Source organism: Alternaria postmessia (assembly GCF_024291825.1).
Source record: "Alternaria postmessia strain BMP 2775 chromosome Unknown scaffold_207, whole genome shotgun sequence".
Classification (NCBI taxonomy): domain Eukaryota; kingdom Fungi; phylum Ascomycota; class Dothideomycetes; order Pleosporales; family Pleosporaceae; genus Alternaria; species Alternaria postmessia.
The window spans coordinates 3,943-23,080 of NW_026260280.1; the positions used below are offsets into that span (position 1 = coordinate 3,943).

At 53.0% G+C, this 19,138-nt stretch overlaps 3 protein-coding genes across 3 annotated transcripts; 1 reads left to right on the plus strand and 2 right to left on the minus strand.

Moving 5' to 3' along the window:
* Positions 1-6,943: 6,943 nt before the first annotated feature.
* Positions 6,944-8,369, minus strand: J4E82_011465 (uncharacterized protein; the record flags this gene model as incomplete). Its single annotated transcript, XM_051737671.1, has 3 exons — positions 6,944-7,661; positions 7,833-8,266; positions 8,343-8,369. The coding sequence occupies 3 exons, from the start codon at positions 8,367-8,369 to the stop codon at positions 6,944-6,946; spliced, it is 1,179 nt and encodes a 392-aa protein (XP_051582569.1).
* A 1,902-nt stretch (positions 8,370-10,271) lies between these two features.
* On the plus strand, positions 10,272-11,392 carry J4E82_011466 (uncharacterized protein; the record flags this gene model as incomplete). The annotated part of the gene is made up of 2 exons (XM_051737672.1): positions 10,272-10,336; positions 10,393-11,392. The coding sequence occupies 2 exons, from the start codon at positions 10,272-10,274 to the stop codon at positions 11,390-11,392; spliced, it is 1,065 nt and encodes a 354-aa protein (XP_051582570.1).
* Positions 11,393-12,385: 993 nt separating this feature from the next.
* On the minus strand, positions 12,386-14,587 carry J4E82_011467 (uncharacterized protein; the record flags this gene model as incomplete). Its single annotated transcript, XM_051737673.1, has 2 exons — positions 12,386-12,596; positions 12,653-14,587. Coding segments are annotated over 2 exons (2,146 nt in total), but the record flags the coding sequence as incomplete, so codon positions are not given.
* Positions 14,588-19,138: the final 4,551 nt, after the last annotated feature.

A 19,138-nucleotide genomic window follows, 5' to 3' on the forward strand; every position in this document is an offset into this window, starting at 1 on the left:
TGCATAATTCATTCTTTCGATGCTGTAGGGCACACCAGACCTGACTTGGGTGGCTATGTGAATGAGAACAGGAGCCTTGTCGCTCTTCTTATGCCAAGCTAGATTTGGAGTCACTTTCCGGAAGCGCTGAGCGATACGCGTCTGGCCTTCCCACTAACTCTCGTATGGCTTGACTGGAATCTGTGATAAAGATCCGACATTGCTAATACTTATAGCCGCGGTGCACTTGCTGAGAGACGTAGAAACTCATCGAGTCATTGCTAAACCACCATTAGACTTTTCCTCTACCATTCTCCTGTACTCGCCATCCTTCATTATGCCGTCTTTCGGGTGCATCAGACCAACCGTACGTGACAATGCCCATCCAACGTTTAGATCTAATCAGCACATAGCGCCGAGAAGGTAAATCAGGCACACGCGAAACAGCAGACAAGTACAATTGCTTCGGAATGCTTCGAAAAATCACTAGTTGGAGGGCTTCTGGCCACGTCACACCCGAGATAAGAGCAGACGAGCCGGATAGGCGGAGCCTGCAGGCGGATGGCTGGGACCACACGATGCCCATTCTAAAACAGCATGATTCACAAGCCACAGAACAGCTAGAAGTGCTTGGGATTATAGATATCAGAAGCATAGAAGACGTCCGAGCATGGGTAGAACACACTGTATCGGAGTGGACTGATCTCTCTGGAGTACGCATGCCGGCATGTACTACAGGCTTAGAGACATGCTTCACTTTGCAATATATTTGCAGTCTTCCCAATGGTCCGGAGCTCGTACGCGATCATCTTAAAGAGACGGCTCCTTCGACACAAGCGATGTCTACCTGAATTGCTAAATTAAGAATTACAACTTCCTCATCAATCATTTGTCAACAGTTCCAATGACCTTTGCAGTGATCTCACTCTGACTTTGGTGAGAAGACGATATACCGATCGACACTTTACCGGCAGGGCTTGATACAAGCGGGAAAGATGTTTGTCGATTCATATCTGATTGACACTCGTGTACCTTCTCGCCACCGATCCGCCGAACTAGTCGAACGGGAATACTGTCGACCGCTAGACCTGGCTGCACGATCGGCACGGCCCTCGAGGTTCTCAGAACTTTCTTCCACCACTCACTCCAGCAACCAATCGCAGAATTTTTCCCGTTGGCAAGATGGCAAGGCAGTTGCCGAGAATCAGCATGCGACCCGGCAAGCCTGCTTCCAAGTAATCGTACATAGGCCATGTTCTCCCGCATTTGTCTTGCCTTCTTGTCAGGCCATACGCCCTACACAATGGCAGGAAAAGTAAACAGCACAGCTGAGGTCGAAGGGCACTTTCTATACCAGGCAGGAATTGGACTCTCAAACTTGATTTCGTGCAAAAGCCTATGTGCCCCCAAACGAACCTCCATTCTTTAAACCTTTGATCCATCGGTATTCCCAAAGCCAAGTCTCCAGCGTTCCATGTCCACTATATTACAATCGGATTCTCCACAGGAGTTCCATAGCTCCTCAACCGAAACACCAGCATGTACGGTGCTGCTCGAGACATTGGCACCCACCGTGCTGCTAGAGACGCTGTCACTCACCACGCTGTTCGAGCTATCGGCATCTTTGGTGCTGCTCGTCGGCAAATCGACTGAAGTTGCCCTAGACGAAATCATTCTCAAGCAGCTCAGAAGTGTCATCGTGGACAAGATGCACTATTCTCTTGTTAGTAAGACAGCCCATCAAAAGGGGAGAAGAACACACCACCGGCAGATCCTCGTACAGTTGTTTGTTACAGAAGAAGAAACCAGTCAGTGCTAGAAAAGCAACAGCCTCCGAGGCGGACATGATGCAGAATCTGATACCTGTTCGTCGGGCAAGAGGGGTGCTCTCGTCTTGGGACCAGATTTGCCTCAGCAGCAGCAGCGAGTGGACCGCACACACGACCAAGCCAATGAATATAGCTGGCAGATGAAAATACCATTCGTCATGGCCCGTGTAGCCCACATGCTCGAGAACTGGGGGCACAAACGCCAACGGCAGATTGAGCAAGCTGTAGACGCATACCATGCAAAACAGCCAGAGTTCTCCATTGCGAATAATTAGGGAACTAGCCACACACTGCGAAGTGTTAGCCTCCTATACCAACAGGGAATTGGGGAAAGAGAAAACACTTGCGTCGGCAAATGCAAGAGAAACACACGCATTCCTCTCCATAGCTCTGGTCCATGCATACAACTCCGTTCGTGTAGATGGAGCCAGAGCGACAATTGATAGAACCAGAGCGGCAGCTGATAAGAAAAGGGCTATAGCCCTGCTCGCGATAAGCCCACCACGAGCCCATTGGTAAGCTTTATCGCTAAAGCCGATACCGAACGCCTTGGGTTCATGAGGAGGACGTATGCTTAGTTTCCAGTATCTGGCCGAAGTGACGGTCAGTCCACCGAAAACGAGTAGCAGTAGAAACTGATGACACAGCATTTGCGACGGCTGCAGCTCCGATGTTCGGACAAGGCGAGACAAGAAGGCGATGCAAAGAAGAAGGCAAACGAAAGAGGCTGAGCTTCACGTTCTGTGCTGCAAGGTACGATCGTTAAGAACCGTGCTGCAAGCAGAAGCCGAACGAGGGTGTGGAGACCTGAACCCTGCTCGTCCGCCGGATCGTCTCCAAGCACATCCGCACCCGTTCCACAGTCTCGCTTCGAGCGGAAATATGGCGCCGGGGGTAAGACGACTTCCATGCGAGCAGCTTCTAGTCCGTACCGGGCAGCATCAGCCGTCTGGCCCGAACTCCTGGTTTGGAAATGGCCAAAGCCACGATTGACAGATGACGATGTGGAGAGCGTAGGTGCTCCTCCGGCACGCTGGCTTCGGTTCCGTGCCGTGCAGCCTCACTGGAGATGTGCGTGTTTGGAAGTGTATAGCATAGGATGGCAATTGTCACTCGGGGCTCCATTATGTGATGCATTTTAGGTTATGGAGATCGAAGGTCTTTGCAGATTGCTTTGGGTTTTGCGCATCCCTCAATAAGTCAAGTTTTCGCACGGGCAGCCATCATGTTTCCTCTGTTTGCGCAGCGTTCATGCGCGTGATTTGCGTTGCGATCTGCTTTCCATGCGAGAAATCTGGAGCGAGACGAGACGTCTAGGTAAAGTTTTCGCCTACAGGCCCGTTAACGAACGCCAGGTACATGGGGGTCCATGGCCACTAGCGGTATGGGGGCATATCAGATGATGGAAAGGCCCGACACGCGCTTCCGAAAGGTAACGCCACGTTAAGGGGTGGTGATGAGTGGCGATTCCACTTGCCAATCACACCTGGCTAGCGAATCAAATGCTTCTGAGGCTTACTGCAAAACACGGCCCAATCGACCCACTTTGCACTTGGCATAACTAGTAGCGGCATTAGAGTGCTCTTATACGTCGGCGCGCACCTCACTCGTCGGCGCACACCTCACTCGTCGGCGCACACCTCACTCGTCGGCGCACATCTCACCCGTCGGCGCACACCTCACCCGTCGGCGCACACCTCACTCGTCGGCGCACATCTCACTCGTCGGCGCACACCTCACTCGTCGGCGCACACCTCACCTATTGACACACACCTCACTCGCCGGTGCAGACCTCACTGCTACTTTAGCCCCAACAACTCTTGTGACATACTATAGTCATGTTCCCAAGTGCTATGCAAGTGGCTCAGTTGCTGGATCCGGACGAGAGCATAAGCTGCAGCTTATGCGGTAGCGCAAACAACCGTTGCAAAGACTGTGTAAAGCTTCTCAAACGGCGTCGCAACATGAACGACGTAACGAAACGCCTATTCAAACTTCAAAACAAGAACCAGACAGGCAAAGAGAAAGGTGAGGGCCGAGGGTCGGGCAACAAGACACCATTGAACTGGAAGAGCATTAGAAAATCTTGCTCTAAGGCGAAAGAATCGCAGCCGAGTGTAGGGTGGAAGAATTGGCGCTGTGGACTACTGGAAAAAGCAAACCCATCACAGCAAGAAAAAGATGCAGTTCTTCTGATAGAGGCATTCGACGACCCGCTTCTTGGATGGATGCTTTTGGAGTACTCAGAGGCTGACAAATTCATATCGAGACCCTGTAAATACAGAGAAATCCTGTTGTACATCATGAAGACCTCACAAAGTACCGACTCAGGGCCAAACCGTCCCGACATGGCAGTACAATCCTCACACAAGGTTACACCCGACGTAGCTACTATGCCTACGACGCAACTTCAGCACGGCGATATCATTGTCGAAATCGAGGCGGAAAACTCTCCTTCAAACGCTCTCGAGCAGCATATGGATGGGATTCAAGGGGTTCGTCGGCACAACTCAAATTCTCTACCAACATGGCCCAACGACGCGGCCTTAGGTTCGCCGGCATTCCATGGAAGACAAACTGATGAGCGCAGCGGTGTTGATGTTCATACCCAGGTGGCACCAGGGTCCGTTCAGTGCAACAACAAGCGTGCGAACGACGAAGAAAGCCTTGAGAGAAAGCGAAGGCGTCTCAGATCTGGACAACCAGGCACACATGGGGGTAATGACCTCATGCTGACCGAGGACGCAGTTTCCAAGTCGATTTGCGCATCTGATCAAGAGTCATGCATGTCTACAAGCCCCGAACAGTCTGCTGGTGTCGAAGCTTTTGCTCATATAGCGTCGCATTCCACGATCCGTTCGCCGATTCCGGACCTTCGAGTTCACCCATCCCCGGGTTTCCAGTATCTTGGTCAGACTAGTTGTACTGAGCAAGGTGATTGTTGCCTAGTCTACGGGTGGCCAACATACTGGGCCGCTTCGTTTCTAACAGCAGAGGAGATTCCGCTCAAGACTGACGGAAACCTCTGGATTGGTAGTATCTCACTATCTTCGTTAGGAAAACTGCCAAATAATGCGCTTGTAGACCAAGTAAGGCGCAGCGAAACCTGGAAGAAGCAATCGCAAGGTTGTAAGAAATCTCAGTGTTTTAAGATATGTCTGCAAACATCAGGTTTTAAAGGAGTGTCTTATTTCACGTCACAGTGGCATATGGCAACGGTGTTCTGCACGGTGCCTCGAAACGAGGCTCCAGAATTGCTGGAAGTCTACTGAGTCTTCTTAGTGAATTCATAGGGCTCGACGGATACTATACTTTCCCCCTTCTTCAACGTAGATTTTTGATCCGTCTTGATTTCAGTTTGTGTTTCATCACTCTTACTCCACTTGAAAACCGACCCCTTCGTGACCGTGACCGTGCAATCCTCCTGAGCTTCCCACATCCCGCCTCTTTCTTTCACAACAAGCTCCATGCCTGTTGACCTTCTACGATGATTCCTTCAAATTAACTGGCTTTCGATTATCTTTACGCTGGTATCGTAAGGGTATCGACGTTGTAGAAAACACTCGAATCGATTGGGCGATGTGATTGCTTAAGATTGGTACGTAGTTCTCCACCTAACTGAAACACTTATATTAGCCAAGAGTTTTGTAAGCAAATGGAAGCTTATGTCAACTCACTATGTATCTCTGTGGTCCTGCCCCTCGGTGGCGAAGAATTGCAACTTATAGACTGCCACTCCACATACACACTCACAAGCTGTTGGGCGTGTTTGATGTTTTCGGAAAATTTCGTAATTTCGTAGCGGGTGAAACAGGTGTTAGGACATACGCGGGGCAAACAACGTATAGAAGGAACGGGATATCGAATTACTAGCACAGCCTGGTAGCGGCGAACACTATAACTAGGCGTGCTAAATACGTCTGCAATGACTTTGTTGGAGGACTCTTTGGTGGCGCGTCCTGCACGGACCTAAGCTGAAATTAGCATCGTTCGGACCGGCTCGCAGCAGTTGAAGGATAGTATACCAGTTATTCGCGGCACAATACTGCTCAGTGTGTAAAGATATGATCCTACGATAGAGGCCAGAGATACTGGAAATCAGTGCTGTCAGGAAGACGAGGGGTGCTGATAGCGGGGCGTTTGCCTCGCCAAAGTTTTCTAGCGATGGTGGGGTCTCCTGACCCACGACCACCAACTACCAACAGCGAAATAAATGTTCACTTCGCTTTATTGATTTAAAGTGATGTTTGCGTTGGGCCGTTATGCATTTCGCGCGTGTCGGGCACCACAAAACAGGACAAAGCTATCGGGCACGGCAGACGAAGGTTACCATACTGGCCTATTGCAAACGTGCGCAGGATGCTACCCTCGCTGCTCCAAACTCAGCGCTAGTAGTCGGCTTCTTCATATCGCGGACGCAGGTCAGGCCGTACGTAACAGCGCACGTAACAGCGCACGCAAGAAAGAGGCATGCGCGGAAGCCCGTGCCCCGCACCTAGTTAGCCTCAGCAGTCCAATCAGGGTGGAACACGTTCACCGCCACTACCGATAGCGCTGGCTATGTCGCGCGTCCATGATCGCTTTCCCGGGAGCAAACCGCAAATGGCAGTAGGTCTGTCTTACAGCGGTCGGTCGAGGCAAGTCGTAGGTTGAAGCGTTGCTGGAGATCGTATGGAGTTGGTGATGTTCGAAGGGCGGGATCCGCCACTAGCAAACATCCATTAGCCAAGTCCACTGGGCAGGCTGTGCAGAACATGTGACTCACTAGGCAGACAGACAGGCAGACAAGCAACCTCAGTGGCGGGGTACTTGAGGCAGCCGAAGTAAAGGTACCAGAGGTCGCAGCCGTTCAAGGAGCGGACGGACGTGTTATAAGCTCGTGGAGGCGGGCTGCAGCGATCGTCTCCACTCGTATGTACCTGCAGGCGTGCAGCACATTATCACCAACGAAGGCGCTACTAGCTCGCACCCCGCAAGATGGTACCCAGCTCATTCGCATAGATCGCCCGACATCCTATTAGAACAAAAAGGATGCAGTCAGGACACGATAGAGCCCATTAATGTCACCCTAGCCGGTTCTAGTCTCGCGGTACATGCAGGGTCACTACGTTTGTCCATCGCATACTGCTATGCGTTCACGAGTCCGGTTCCAACTTTGTACCACCCCGGACAGTAAACTCGCACATCTGGGTCGCGGAAGGTACTGCGGCTTTTCGTCCGGTTTCCTCTGGCTCGCGTTTGATGCTCTTGCTGCTTCCGGTTGCGCTGCGCTGCGATATCCCGTCGAGACTCCTCGCACCTCGACACCCTGTCTCGTGTTCCAATTGCGGAAAAACTGCAGCCTTGTCTTTTTGTTCTCTCACATGGTAAGTCTCCGTATAGTTGGGGTTCTCCATCTCTCGCTTGATGACCGATTGCATCTCCGGCACTGGTGCTATCCCACCGAAGTCTTCATCAAACTGTAGCTCGATTTTTGGAGGAGTAACGCTTGAAAAAGATCGAGGGTCCAGACTTCTGAGGCTTGTTCGTCCGCCCGCGCTGGAGCCACTATCATTCCGCCGGGGACCATGCGCCGGGAGTCCTTGAGACGTTGGCGGAGGCACCTGGCACAGCTGCGGCGTCGATTGAGGGGAGTTGAAAGGCGTAAAGCCATACGGGGTAGAGGCAGGTACAACGGGCGCTTGGGCTGACGAGCTCATGCCTGTACTGTTAGTAGATGGGTGAGGCTGGAGTACTGGTGCCTTTGCGCGCGCGCCCATCTCCTGCTCTCCCAGCTGCCAGTGCATCCACTCAGCGGACCGCCAGGGAATGTTCATCTGTGTAGCTACTTGCTTCCACATTTGTTCCTTGAGGCTAGCGCAAAGGTCAGTGTTGTTCGTGCGAATACGCGCAGAGACGTGTCACATGCGAAAATGGCAGATGGTGCTAGAGTGCAGTCGAAGCTAAAGATGTGGGATCAAAACAGAGGAACGGGTGATCAAAACGGAGCAGTCTGGGCATCTGGAGCGGTCGAGTAGTACGTACCGCTCGTAGCATTTTGCGAATCTGTTCTTCTTCTCCTCGTCCCAGATGGCTCGCTTCTCGAGGTAGTTCTGGTACCGCAGTCGGCAGGAGATGGAGCTTCTTCCCGGCAGATCTTTCGCAATGTCGTCCCACTTAATTCCTTGACCCCGCAGTTGGATGATCAGATTGTCCTCTTCCGGTGTCCATTTCGACTGTTTCTTGGCTGCATGCTCGTCAGGCAGCGGAGTCTGGGAAGCTTTTCGTTTTAGTGTTGCAGGGGCGAAGTGATTATTGCTCTGCGTGCGAAGCGGCGGTGAGAGTTCATATGGGCCGGGCCAGAGTGAACGAATGTGCGGGAGTGAGACAGACTCAGCGTGTTGGCGAAGTTCTGATGTGGCGGGCAGAACAGGTCCTCCTAGCATGGGCGCAAGTTCTTGGAGAGCTGATGTCGGTTCCTGCGTGTAAGCGGTTTTTGGCGCATAATGCTGAGGACCTGGGTATGCTGGTGCTCCAGGAGTGGAGGTGGGTGACGCCCCTTGCGAGGGAGACCATGTGCATGATGGAGATGTGGGCGGGTCTTTTCTTGTCGCTCCTGTCGAGCCGGATGCATAGGATATGAAGCTCTTCCTGCTAGCAGGCGCCTTTGGACCCCGAGCCCGAGGCTCGATCAGGAGGTTGATATCCAGGACGAAGGTGAGGGGCTGGGTTCACGCCAGCCCGTGAGGTGATGCAAGCTACTAGATCTCGGATCGACGCTAAGGTTGAAAGCTCTCAGAGGCAGAACAGAACGGTGGCTGGTGCAGACGACGGCTTCTGCTGGACAGCTAGGTGAGCTTTCTTGTCAGAAGATGATATACAATGGCAAATGAGCACTGGCATCGGCTTAAAAGCTTCCCGTACATGTTCCCACGCTTCCACATGCCAGACCGTGCCGCCGCTCGGTTGGCGGGCAACCCGCTCGAATCTCTCTCGTTTGCTCAGACGCGCTGCTGGCTTGTAGGCGCCTGCGCGCACGAGTCACACAACGCCGAGCTGCTAGGACAATGCACGGTGCATGATGACCCTCCACTCTTGCGGCTACGACATCGTGACGCTCCCATGCATTGTACTATTGTCACTACTCAATCTCGGTAGTCTTCCCAGAAAGACAGCCGTCTGGGGCTCGCCGCTTTGGGCGACGCTGCCATGACAGACGATGCATTGAGCAGTGACTTGCGCTTCCTCGCAGAGTAGTGCTAGTGAGTGACAGCCACTTGCTGACTAGTATAGCTCGCACGAACGGCTGGTGCGAGGAAGTTGCACTGGCACTATAGTGGAGACGACAAGTAGCCAAACAGGAGGCATCCTCTAGCGACCGAGCGTGTAGATTGTGACCAACAGCCAGGGGGATTAATGCCGTAACATCGGTTCTGTATTCCATCTCGCATCTCGCCTGACCGCTCCCTCGATCACACGCCAATTGCTCTGCGTTTGGAGCTACTGCACCCACCCCACTCGGCTGTACGCCACCTGCAAGGTCTACCCAACGACGAACCATACAGGGGGTAAGCATTTCATCCAAGACACATCAATGGCACACGATGGAGGGCGGGAGACAGTGGGGACGACTGTCTGGGACATCCTTCTCTCGCTGCTATCCCGTCGTGAAGACCACAACAAGAGTGTACTTGTCAGGTTTCTCTCGTCACGCTAGACACGACTCACTACTCAGTGATCGTGCACAGTGGGAGGTTCGAACGTTTTTTTGAGACTCTCACCGATGCTGGGTGCGACTCCTCCAGCCAGATGCTTTGTTCAAGGGCTCGGGTTGCGAGAGCCGAGGACCAGGGGGCCCAGGGAGAGGTGGGCGCCAAAAGTGCGCCTTGCGTGTCGATTCGCGTGGCTTTCGCTTTTTCTGGAAGTATCCTCTGTGCATACAGTCCTTTTCCTATGTATCCCGCGTTTATTCCTCGGTATATCGTCATCAAGACTCGAGCTCTAGCACGTTCAGCAAGACTATGTTTGCTATATGACCCTCCTCTCAGAGCTAGTCTGAGAATGGCCAACCTTGTGTGAATCTACAGATAGTCTTCGGAGTATCTTATAGAATCTCCTGCCGTTTGTAGTATCTGCTCTATCTCCTCGCCTGGCTGGTGTTCAACAGTGGACTCTCAGCATCACAGTCACCTACACGAACCTCACAGCCAACCGAGCACAACGTCCAAAATGCCTCTCCGCGCGAAACATATCATAGCATGGGTTGAGTGTAGCTCAATACATACGACCAGAGCACGCAGCAGGCAGAATCATCCAGGCTTCTAGAGTGGTAAGTGGCAAGCAGGAGCTGTGGCTCTGCTATGCACACTATCTATCTTATACTACAGCGTCAGAACTGCAAGACTACACCACGGTCACCAACTCCATCTAAGGCTCTTCGCACAATGCTCTCTCGCCTTACAAGATGGAAAACGCTACGGGAACATGGCGTGGCGGCTGTGCTTCCGCGAGACCCTCTGCGGCCAGCCAGACCCCATGGCTACCCCCTGGTTGGCCGAGCAGAGACAACTGTCGGCTAGCGCCATAGATGCGCCCGAGCTGCCAGCGTTATCTCTGACGACTCTGATCCGGAAGCTGCTACCACCGCGATTTCCCGGACTGGTCTCTCGGCCGATTGTCCCAGCCTGCGCCGCGACAACTCTGCTACCAGTCACGCCCGCGGCAAGCACACAACATCTCTTCATCTCGAGAATGCCATCCAACCGATACGAAAGAAGGGACTCATTGAGCTGCTGCCGCCCCTTCCAGCACAGAACGCCCAGTCTGCGGTCGAGCAGACGCCCAGAACTTCCTCTACAGAAGCCGCTTCAGTACGCTGCTTCGTCGCAAGCTCTGCAGCTGGGTCCAAAGCCATTGCATCTACTGAATTGAGTGGGCATGCCGTCATCCGTGGTTTCGAACCCGGCCACATCTCCACATCAGTACGGCGCAGCACTGGTTTGAACCTCGCTCCCATCTTCAAGAAGACCTCTATCCGCGTCACCAAGCCTCTCTCCGCCAACGCCGGCGCCAGCAAGAAGACACAGCCCGTGTTCACTCTCGGCGAAGTTAGCACACACACTTTCTACGGCGTCCTCGACAGAAGCAAGGCTGCCACTGGGAGCGACAACAAAGAGAGCGGCATCGACGAGAGCGCCATCAAGAAAGAAGACTCTGATGAGGCGTGGGAAGACGATGACGACAACGAGGAGAGCGGTCTGCTCACTGTTCCTGAGCCCCTCTCCCAGTTCTCGCGTGTCGAATCACAGACCAGTCTTGCCTCACGCCGCTCTCTTATCACAACTGCCCTCCATCAGGATGACCATGCATCGGCTCTGCAGGATGCCACGTCGCAGTTATCAACTACCACTGGAGAACCGTACACCCTTACTCCCAACGGCCTTTCTGCCAACAGTTCTCCTCACGAAGACATTAGCTTGATGATGCGTGAGCAAGCTTCTCGCCCAAAGCCCATCGCCATGGCCACCTCCGACGTCCACCCATCACCATGTCCCCCAAGACAGCTAGACGCAGCATGCTTACCAGTGAGTTGGCTGGGAGCTTGAGACAGAACCAGCGGGCAACAAGCCCACGTCAGAACCACCACTTTCCTAGACGATAGCACGCCCTACAGCCCATACAACCAGTTCTTTGATGACAACGCCTACGAATACCATCGGTCTGGATGGTAACAAGCGGCTGCTTCTCGCACTCGTCAACCTAGCCATGTCAATGGCCGCCATCGAATCTCGAGTTCTTGCTTCTCCAGCAGCTTAGCAGACTTGGTCCTGCTCTGTTGCAGCGGATAGAAGGGAGGGATCTTTGGTACTACAATCATGTCGAACACCTTCTACGAGAGAGAGATAGTCTTTGACGGCTAGAGTTGATAGTTACACACGTGCGTAGTGGGAACCTTCGAAAGCTAACCCACATCCAGAACATCTCCTTTCTCGCTAGTCATGCGTACTCAAAACGAAATCATCTTATTCTTGCGGCTTTGACAGGGGCCAAGCACCGACTGGTAGGCGCTGGTAGTAAACAACTCATGGGTACCATCCGACGCTGTCAACCATGTTGGCGCGGGTAGCTGGTGTGTGGTAGTCAGCGCTGCTAGTACCGCATATAGACACACCTTGTGCACAGTAGCAATCGTGTCTCAGAGATCATGCTGTCTCTAGTTTCCGTTCTGTGTTTGTGTAGTAATTAGTATTCTGTATTTTACCTATTGCCGTGACCTTCCTGTTAGAGGCGGTGGATCGCAGCTTAGCGACGCAGACGGCACCCTTCTCCTGTGATGGGATGTGACTGGCAAGTGGAACACTGCGCTTGCTTCCACCAAGACGAAAGACGTAAAAGCAACGACACGCGAACAACTACAGTGCCACGGAACAAGAGCATCAACGTATATCGTTTATTGTGTCATGCATAGTCTATACGGCCCAGGGCATATCGCAACGTGCCATGCCATGAGATGGTTGGTGGATGGGCATCTCAGAGCACGTGCTAGAGCGGGGGTACTACCACTTTCGGTGGGAGACTCCACGCCAATGACAATCGCCTTATTCGAGCCCCTGTTGTTTCTGGATGCTCCTGAGAATTTCGAGATCCATACGTAGAATCGGCGAGTTTTGCGCTTCCTCGCTGATGACCGCGATGGTACGTTTGAAAAGGGCGGCCAGGTTGGCTCTCGTGAGCCATGTGTCGCTGGGAAGGAGGGGGTATAGTTTGGACTTGTATACTGAGGCGAGGACGAGCATGTTGCCGAATTGTCTACCTTGAGTGTCAGCGGGCGGTGTCAAGTTTGGATCTAGGTAGCATAGACTGACGCGTGCAGTGTACCGAAAATGTTAGTCACGATCAGCCTCTTCCTGCGCGCAAGCTGGAAGTATTGGTATTGGCTACCAGGCTCTTCGCCTACACGATCAAATGCGATGGTACTCCGGATAGCGGCGTCGATACATCGGCACACGATCCCGATGACCTTGCGCTGGTCTTCGTTCAGGTCAACCATCTGCACATTTCTGTTTGGAGCTGCACTTCCATAGCGCGACGGCAAACTGTGCTGCGTAACGCCAGTCGTGCTAGAAGGCGGAGGTGAGAAATTGAGTGTGTGGATCGCAATTCTGAGGTAGGGTCGCAGCATCATGTATAGACCGCCATAGTATTTGGCGCGTACACGAGCGATGTTGAGATCAGTCGAGGGGTAGTCGTCGTCCGACCACACCAGTTCCGGTGTAAGCAGTTTCCTCCAGCCCTCGAGTGTCTCCATGTGGGTACGTGCGTGGTTAGCAACTTCGTTGAAGCTAGTAGGACCAAAGTCTATGCAGCGACCGGGACTGTACAAGGCGTCGTGTGCTGCGTTAAGGACAACGCGTAGGAAGCTCTGCGAAGAATACAGCTTCATGATCAAACCTTCTCTGAAGCCGGCGCTGACTCCGTCATTCTGCCGAACGGGATTACTGACCTCGTCCTGAGACCGGTTCTCGTTGACGCCTTCGGGATACATGATCTCGCTCTGATATCGAGAGATGCCGGAAGGCGGCAGAGTGCTCATCTCTGCTAGAAGATCGGACTCCAGCTGCAGAGCCGTCCAGTAGACATAAAGGATGCTGTTGATTCGGTAGCGCTCCTCAGAGCTCCAGGTAGGTCTTCTTTCGCTGTTCACACGGAGCAGTTTAGTGTAGTCGGCTTTGATGAGGACCAGGACAACCCGGCAAGCGTTACTAATCCAGCTCCAACTCTCCAGTACTCGTGCATACTGACTGAAGAACAGCGCAGCCAGCAGCATAGCCTGCGCATGCGCAACAGTGTTACCGCCCTGTTGGTTTCCAAGGATATCGGTGGCGTAGGCATAGTAAGCCAACCCAGGTAGCAGGTCAATGTTCTTCGGACAGTTCTCGTCAGAGATGTTGCTGTTGAAATTGCTGAAACTACCTTTGGGAGGGGGAGAATCTCGAATGTAACCCCGTTCGCTTCGGACGTGAGGATGTGGGTCATCCTGTGGCGCAGGCAAAGGGTCTTTATACGAGCACACTTTGCCCAAAGCAAGAACGAGCAGTATAATCGCGTTGCACAATGATCGTTCAATCTCACCCCGACGCGAAGGGAGTCCTTCAAGGTTACTCTCCGACCGCTTTCGCTTCACTCCGTGAACAAGAGCAGGCGAGTGGGCGTTCAAAGGCGTCGCATCAGGACTGTACTGATCACTGAAGTCATTGAACATACGTCTTAGTCCGTTCTCGTTCATGAAAGGATGGAAAATGTGCATGATCTCCATGTACGACCGGAGTAGGTCGAACATGACATGGCGTCGAAAGTCGGGTCGACCATCTGCGCCAAGCCCGTTCTCCTGCCGCGGCTTAGGCAGGAAGTATTCTCGAGGGGTGCTACCCGGTACTCTCGTTCCAGCTAGGACCTCGGAAGATGGATAGCCCCAAAGGCCTTCTCTGACGGGTGCTGGTGAAGGCGCTTCCGAATCGGTACTGCTCTCTGGGCTTCCAGGGCCTTGAGCCCCGTCATCCGAGTCTCGGCCCTCCCCGATACCCCAGATGCGCAGTAGTCCGCGGTCTTGCTCAAGCTGCATCGGGTAGTCGGAGACTCCAAGGCCTTTGTCTACCAGGCTTCTGAGGTACGGGACACCTACACAGAAGATACTCATTTGCAGCCACTCGTCCAGCAACATGTGCGCCGGTGTAGTGTGATTACCCGGCAGACCCATTCGCTCCGTGGGGCTTTCCTCGGTGACATGGCTGCGTCCGGGCCTCACACTCTCAGCAGGGGTTGTTTACTGTCGAGAAGGGGGCACATACTGAAGTTCTTGCTTGATAGAAACCGATGCTTGCACCCCCAAAGGCGACATTATCTCGTGATTCCGCGATGGTGGAAGCCTACTATCAACACGTGCTTTCCATTCGCCGAACTGGTCCACAAGTTGCGACAGACGGTCAGATACGCCTTTGACACTTTTTTGAAGTTGCGTCATCATTCTATCTTGCCTATGGGGGGTCAGTAATGAGCCAGAGGGAGCAAACGGGCAACGCACTTCGGTGGCGGAACGTCCGCGTCTTCGCAGCACAAGTTGTTCTCTTGGCAGGATTGGCACGGCCGAATGTCGCTGCATTTCTGTTTTCGCAAACGACATTGGCTACAGGCCTGGGTGACGCGCTCCTGCTTTGCCTGAGCCTGCGGTGCAGTGCCGTAGTCCAGGATCTGCACGGTAAAAGGAGCAAGAGGCGCGTGCCGCTGGGCAGATGGTGGTGGCTGGAAACAATATGGCAGGCCCTCAGGACGTGCTCCAGGACGAGGAGTGTGGCCATTTCCATGTGATGTGCTGTCGTTGGGACAATGCTCGTGGTTGACCGCCCGCGACTGAAGGTGGCGGCTATGCTCCATGGGGCCCGGCCTTTGAGATCTATGCCGACATCGATATGGGAACAGGGCCGACTATATATTGTGAAAGTGCCTTGCAGCAATTTGAGGTAAGGGATCCGGCAGCCTTCATAGCTAGACACGCCAAATGTGGATGCTGGAGGCGTGGACTAGTCATCATCTCTCCGTGCGGGAGGGTGCGGTGCATTGCGGAGATACCCCTGTTTGAGTACATCTAGATTCTCGATCCTAGGAATAGGCATGATGCAGTTTGGCGCACACATTCGATGGATGAGCATTGGGAGCACGGACACTTTTAGCGACCCTTGCATACTGCTGGCAGGTAGACGGACGCGCGTGATTGGCTCGAACTGTTATCTGGTGGGGATCAGCTATGGAAAGTGCATCGGGTGCGTAATGCCTCGAAGCGAACTAGCCACGGCCTTTAGCGGGTATCGTGGGACAGCCCACACCGAGGCTTCCTTTTGACACACATCAACTGCTGCCGTCGCGACGCTCGCATGCAGTCAACGCTGGCTGGCGGCAGAGCTTTACTACTGAAGGGATGATTGCTAAGCATGTAGTAGACCAGCCATCAGCCATTACGACAACCATCACCAACCAGAACCCTTGGCACGGTAGCAGCCAAGGGTGCTGCGAGGCCGTCGCTGGGTGTAGCATGATCTCAGCGGCACTCGACAAGGTGAACCTGCTTTTTGATGTAGGTGCAGTGAGGCAGAGACGGAAGTACAGAGTCACGTTTTGTTTGTGGTAAAGACGGCTGTGCTTGGAAGAATGCTTGCATACCGTCTACGCTCACCCCCTGGCCTCCGAGGTGCAGTCGCATATTCTCGATTTCCGGGGGTAAGCTATACAGCTATGTGGAAGCAACCTGCCATCATACGTCTCGCACCGGGTCGCAAGCCGAGTTGACTATGGCGGTGGGATGGCGGTGCTCGATGGCGCACCGCACTCTTTCCCGCACATTTCTTAACTGAAAGATAGCTGGTGCCAATCATACAAGGGGGACGAGTTCACGTGCGCCTGTATTTTCTGACATCCAATACTTTGCCATTTGAAGACATCCTCCAGCACAAGCTGCTTGTTGGCCTCCCCGCTCTCCCGTTTTTTCTGGGCCCCACCAAGATTGTGTCATGTGGCTTCAGGTTCTCTTCTTAGCTGTGATATCCTGGCCGTGGTCAGATATGAGCGAGGGTGGACGCCACTGCTCTGCATTATTGACCTTGGCGTGATGACGAGCATCAAGCACGGTCAAGCTCGTTCCACGTTCAGCCACTTGCTGATCTGTGCCTTTACAAGCTTCGCTTGAACGGCTTCTGTGCAGTGTGGAAGTGCTGATCTGTTCCAGGACGCACACATTATGCGCGGCCGTAGACTAAAACGTCGCTCAACCGCGCCATGTCAATTTCCTGCGGGATCGGGGTTACCCAGAGAGTAGCTTCACCAGAGGTTCATGATTTGCCGTCCACGTGTACATCAACACATCGCGATCGGCACGGGTTGCAGCAGGTTTGTCTGAATCTCTAAATCTCCCGACACTGCTAGCATTCTTGTGGCTTGCACGGCCAGCAGCTTGTAAGTGGAGTCTTGGCCCAATGTTGCCGGAGTAGATCCTGAATGCAGGTGCTCGGGGACTTGGCCCCCTGCCTGTGACGCACTTTGGTCCAAAACCCCTTCTAATCTCACGGGCGGGCTTCTGACCGGGTGGTATTGAAAGGTGGGATCGTATTGCCGCTCGATTGGCTCAGAACATTTGAGTCTATGCGTCGCCTCCACAAGGAGGTGGTACCTGCTGAATGCCGTAAGGGTATAGAGCAGAATGCCAAATCTCAAATTTGGCTTGAAGAGATAAATAAGAGCATCTGTCAGCCACGAGACACCAACCTTGTCTCATACAGCCAAAGACTTGCTATTATCATACGGGACATCGGTTTGTTGACTCTTTGCGTGTCCTTCCCAAAACTGCCAATATGATGCAAACTATACCAGGGATTCATCGAGCTCCAGAGCAAAGATACTTTCCACGTACTGGCTCGTACCTACCGTGGCCAGCCTCTCCGCAGGGAAACAAAGACGAATTACCACGGTACCTTCCAGCGCCACCTTTACACAATCAATCAAGGCAGAGTCCACTCAACGCCGAGATATCGTATCCACCGCCGCCTCTGAATGCTTCCATTGCGTCCTCACTCGACACACGGCTGGAAATACACAACCGTCCTCCCCACGGTCGGCCAAAGACAACCACAGATAATTTTGGCCGGACACTTTCTTACCCCTCCTACGACTTCACACAGCAGCAGCGATTGACTCCGTTTGCTGGTACTTCGTCCATCGCCCAAGATCTGAAGGAAGACCGGAGCAGAAGACCTTGGTCCAGTGAGGACCATACATGGTATCTCAGACGAGTCTCATATGAAGAACAATTGGCACTTCCAGGCACACGTCACGTCGCTCCGCACATCAATTTACAACCAGAACTGCGCACTCACTCGCACGTCAGTCGTCCTGTCTCCAACCGACCGGATTTTCAGAGCCTGCATCCACCATATGGAATGTACCGATCGAGCTTACCATATCCATCACCGAAAGCTCCTCATAAGCCTCTACCAATCCATGCCTCTCCTAGGAGGATTCGTCATGGCCTCGGCGACAGGCGACCCATGTATCCCACAAAGCACAGGAAATTCTCTGAGAAAAGAGGTTCAGACTGTTGGTTTTGGAACTACTCGAAGCACTCTTGTCGTTTCAGAAGAGATGAATGTAAACGCTTCCACAGATGCAGTTCGTGCGGTAGTCCCTCTCACGGTTGCTTTTACTCTTACAATGGTATAGGATGTCAGAGTGCCCAGCACAGATATCACCATCCGAGTTCGCTTCGCTGCTTCACTCCGTCTCGCTAAGACGCGTTTTACACTCTGGTTTGATGACGAAGGCTTAAGACAAGAATGAAAAGAGTAGTCCTGGCTGCCGATCATAGAACGGGACCGGTACGGGAGAGCGTGGGTAGCGGAGCGCGCCAGGAAGTCCATCGCTATGTCGAAGCTGCCAAGGGTGAGCTTCTTTCTGGTACGCATCTTGGAATCACGGAGAAGTAGTAGTTTTTGTGTCCAGTTGGGAGACTGGTGGACTTTCACGCGTCGCCACGACGCTAGCGGCAATTCTTGCTAATGTAGTATAGTATAATAACAGATCAGAGCACGTTTGTAGCAGCAAATGACCGCACGCATGCCCAATCATCTGCAGTGGCGTCTTTCATGTATACGGATAGTGAGATGGCGCTTTCGAGACGCTATAAAGTCTTTGTTCTGTATCTCCTGCACACATTCACTCGACTTTGACGGCGATGAAGTGATGAAGTATGTCGAGAAGATAGCATGCTTTCGTGCTATAGCCATCTGCAGACCAGCTCAACCCAATCTTTCAGTGCTCGTCTTTACGCACCCTCTGGTTCAGAAGCACTCATAGCCCAACTCACACTGCATCCACCCAACTGCAACCCTTGCAAAGAGTGTTCGCTCACGACCCCAGCGTTCCCAACGTACCGTAATACGGTACGTTTGAAGCTATCTTGGGGCACGTACGGGTCGATTTCTGGTGTTGTACGTACGGGAGGTCCAAAAAAAGCTCTAAGTACGAACCGTAACCGTATTACGGTCGCTCGGACCACATACGGATCGTATAATTGCCTAATTAGGCAACCACTAAGCTTGTGTTGTAAATTGAAGCTGCTGTAGGCGCTCGAGAAGCTGTATCGTGGTGTTGAGGATAGAGATTTCAGCCAGCGTTGTCGCCCAGGTAGCTGCTGTTGCTGGGTATATTGCTGCTGCTGCCAGCGACCTCGCTGTTGCCGGATTTGTAGCTGCTGCCTTGCTTGCTATCCCAGCGTTGTACGTGTTGTTGTAGCTTCAAAACCTCGCTTT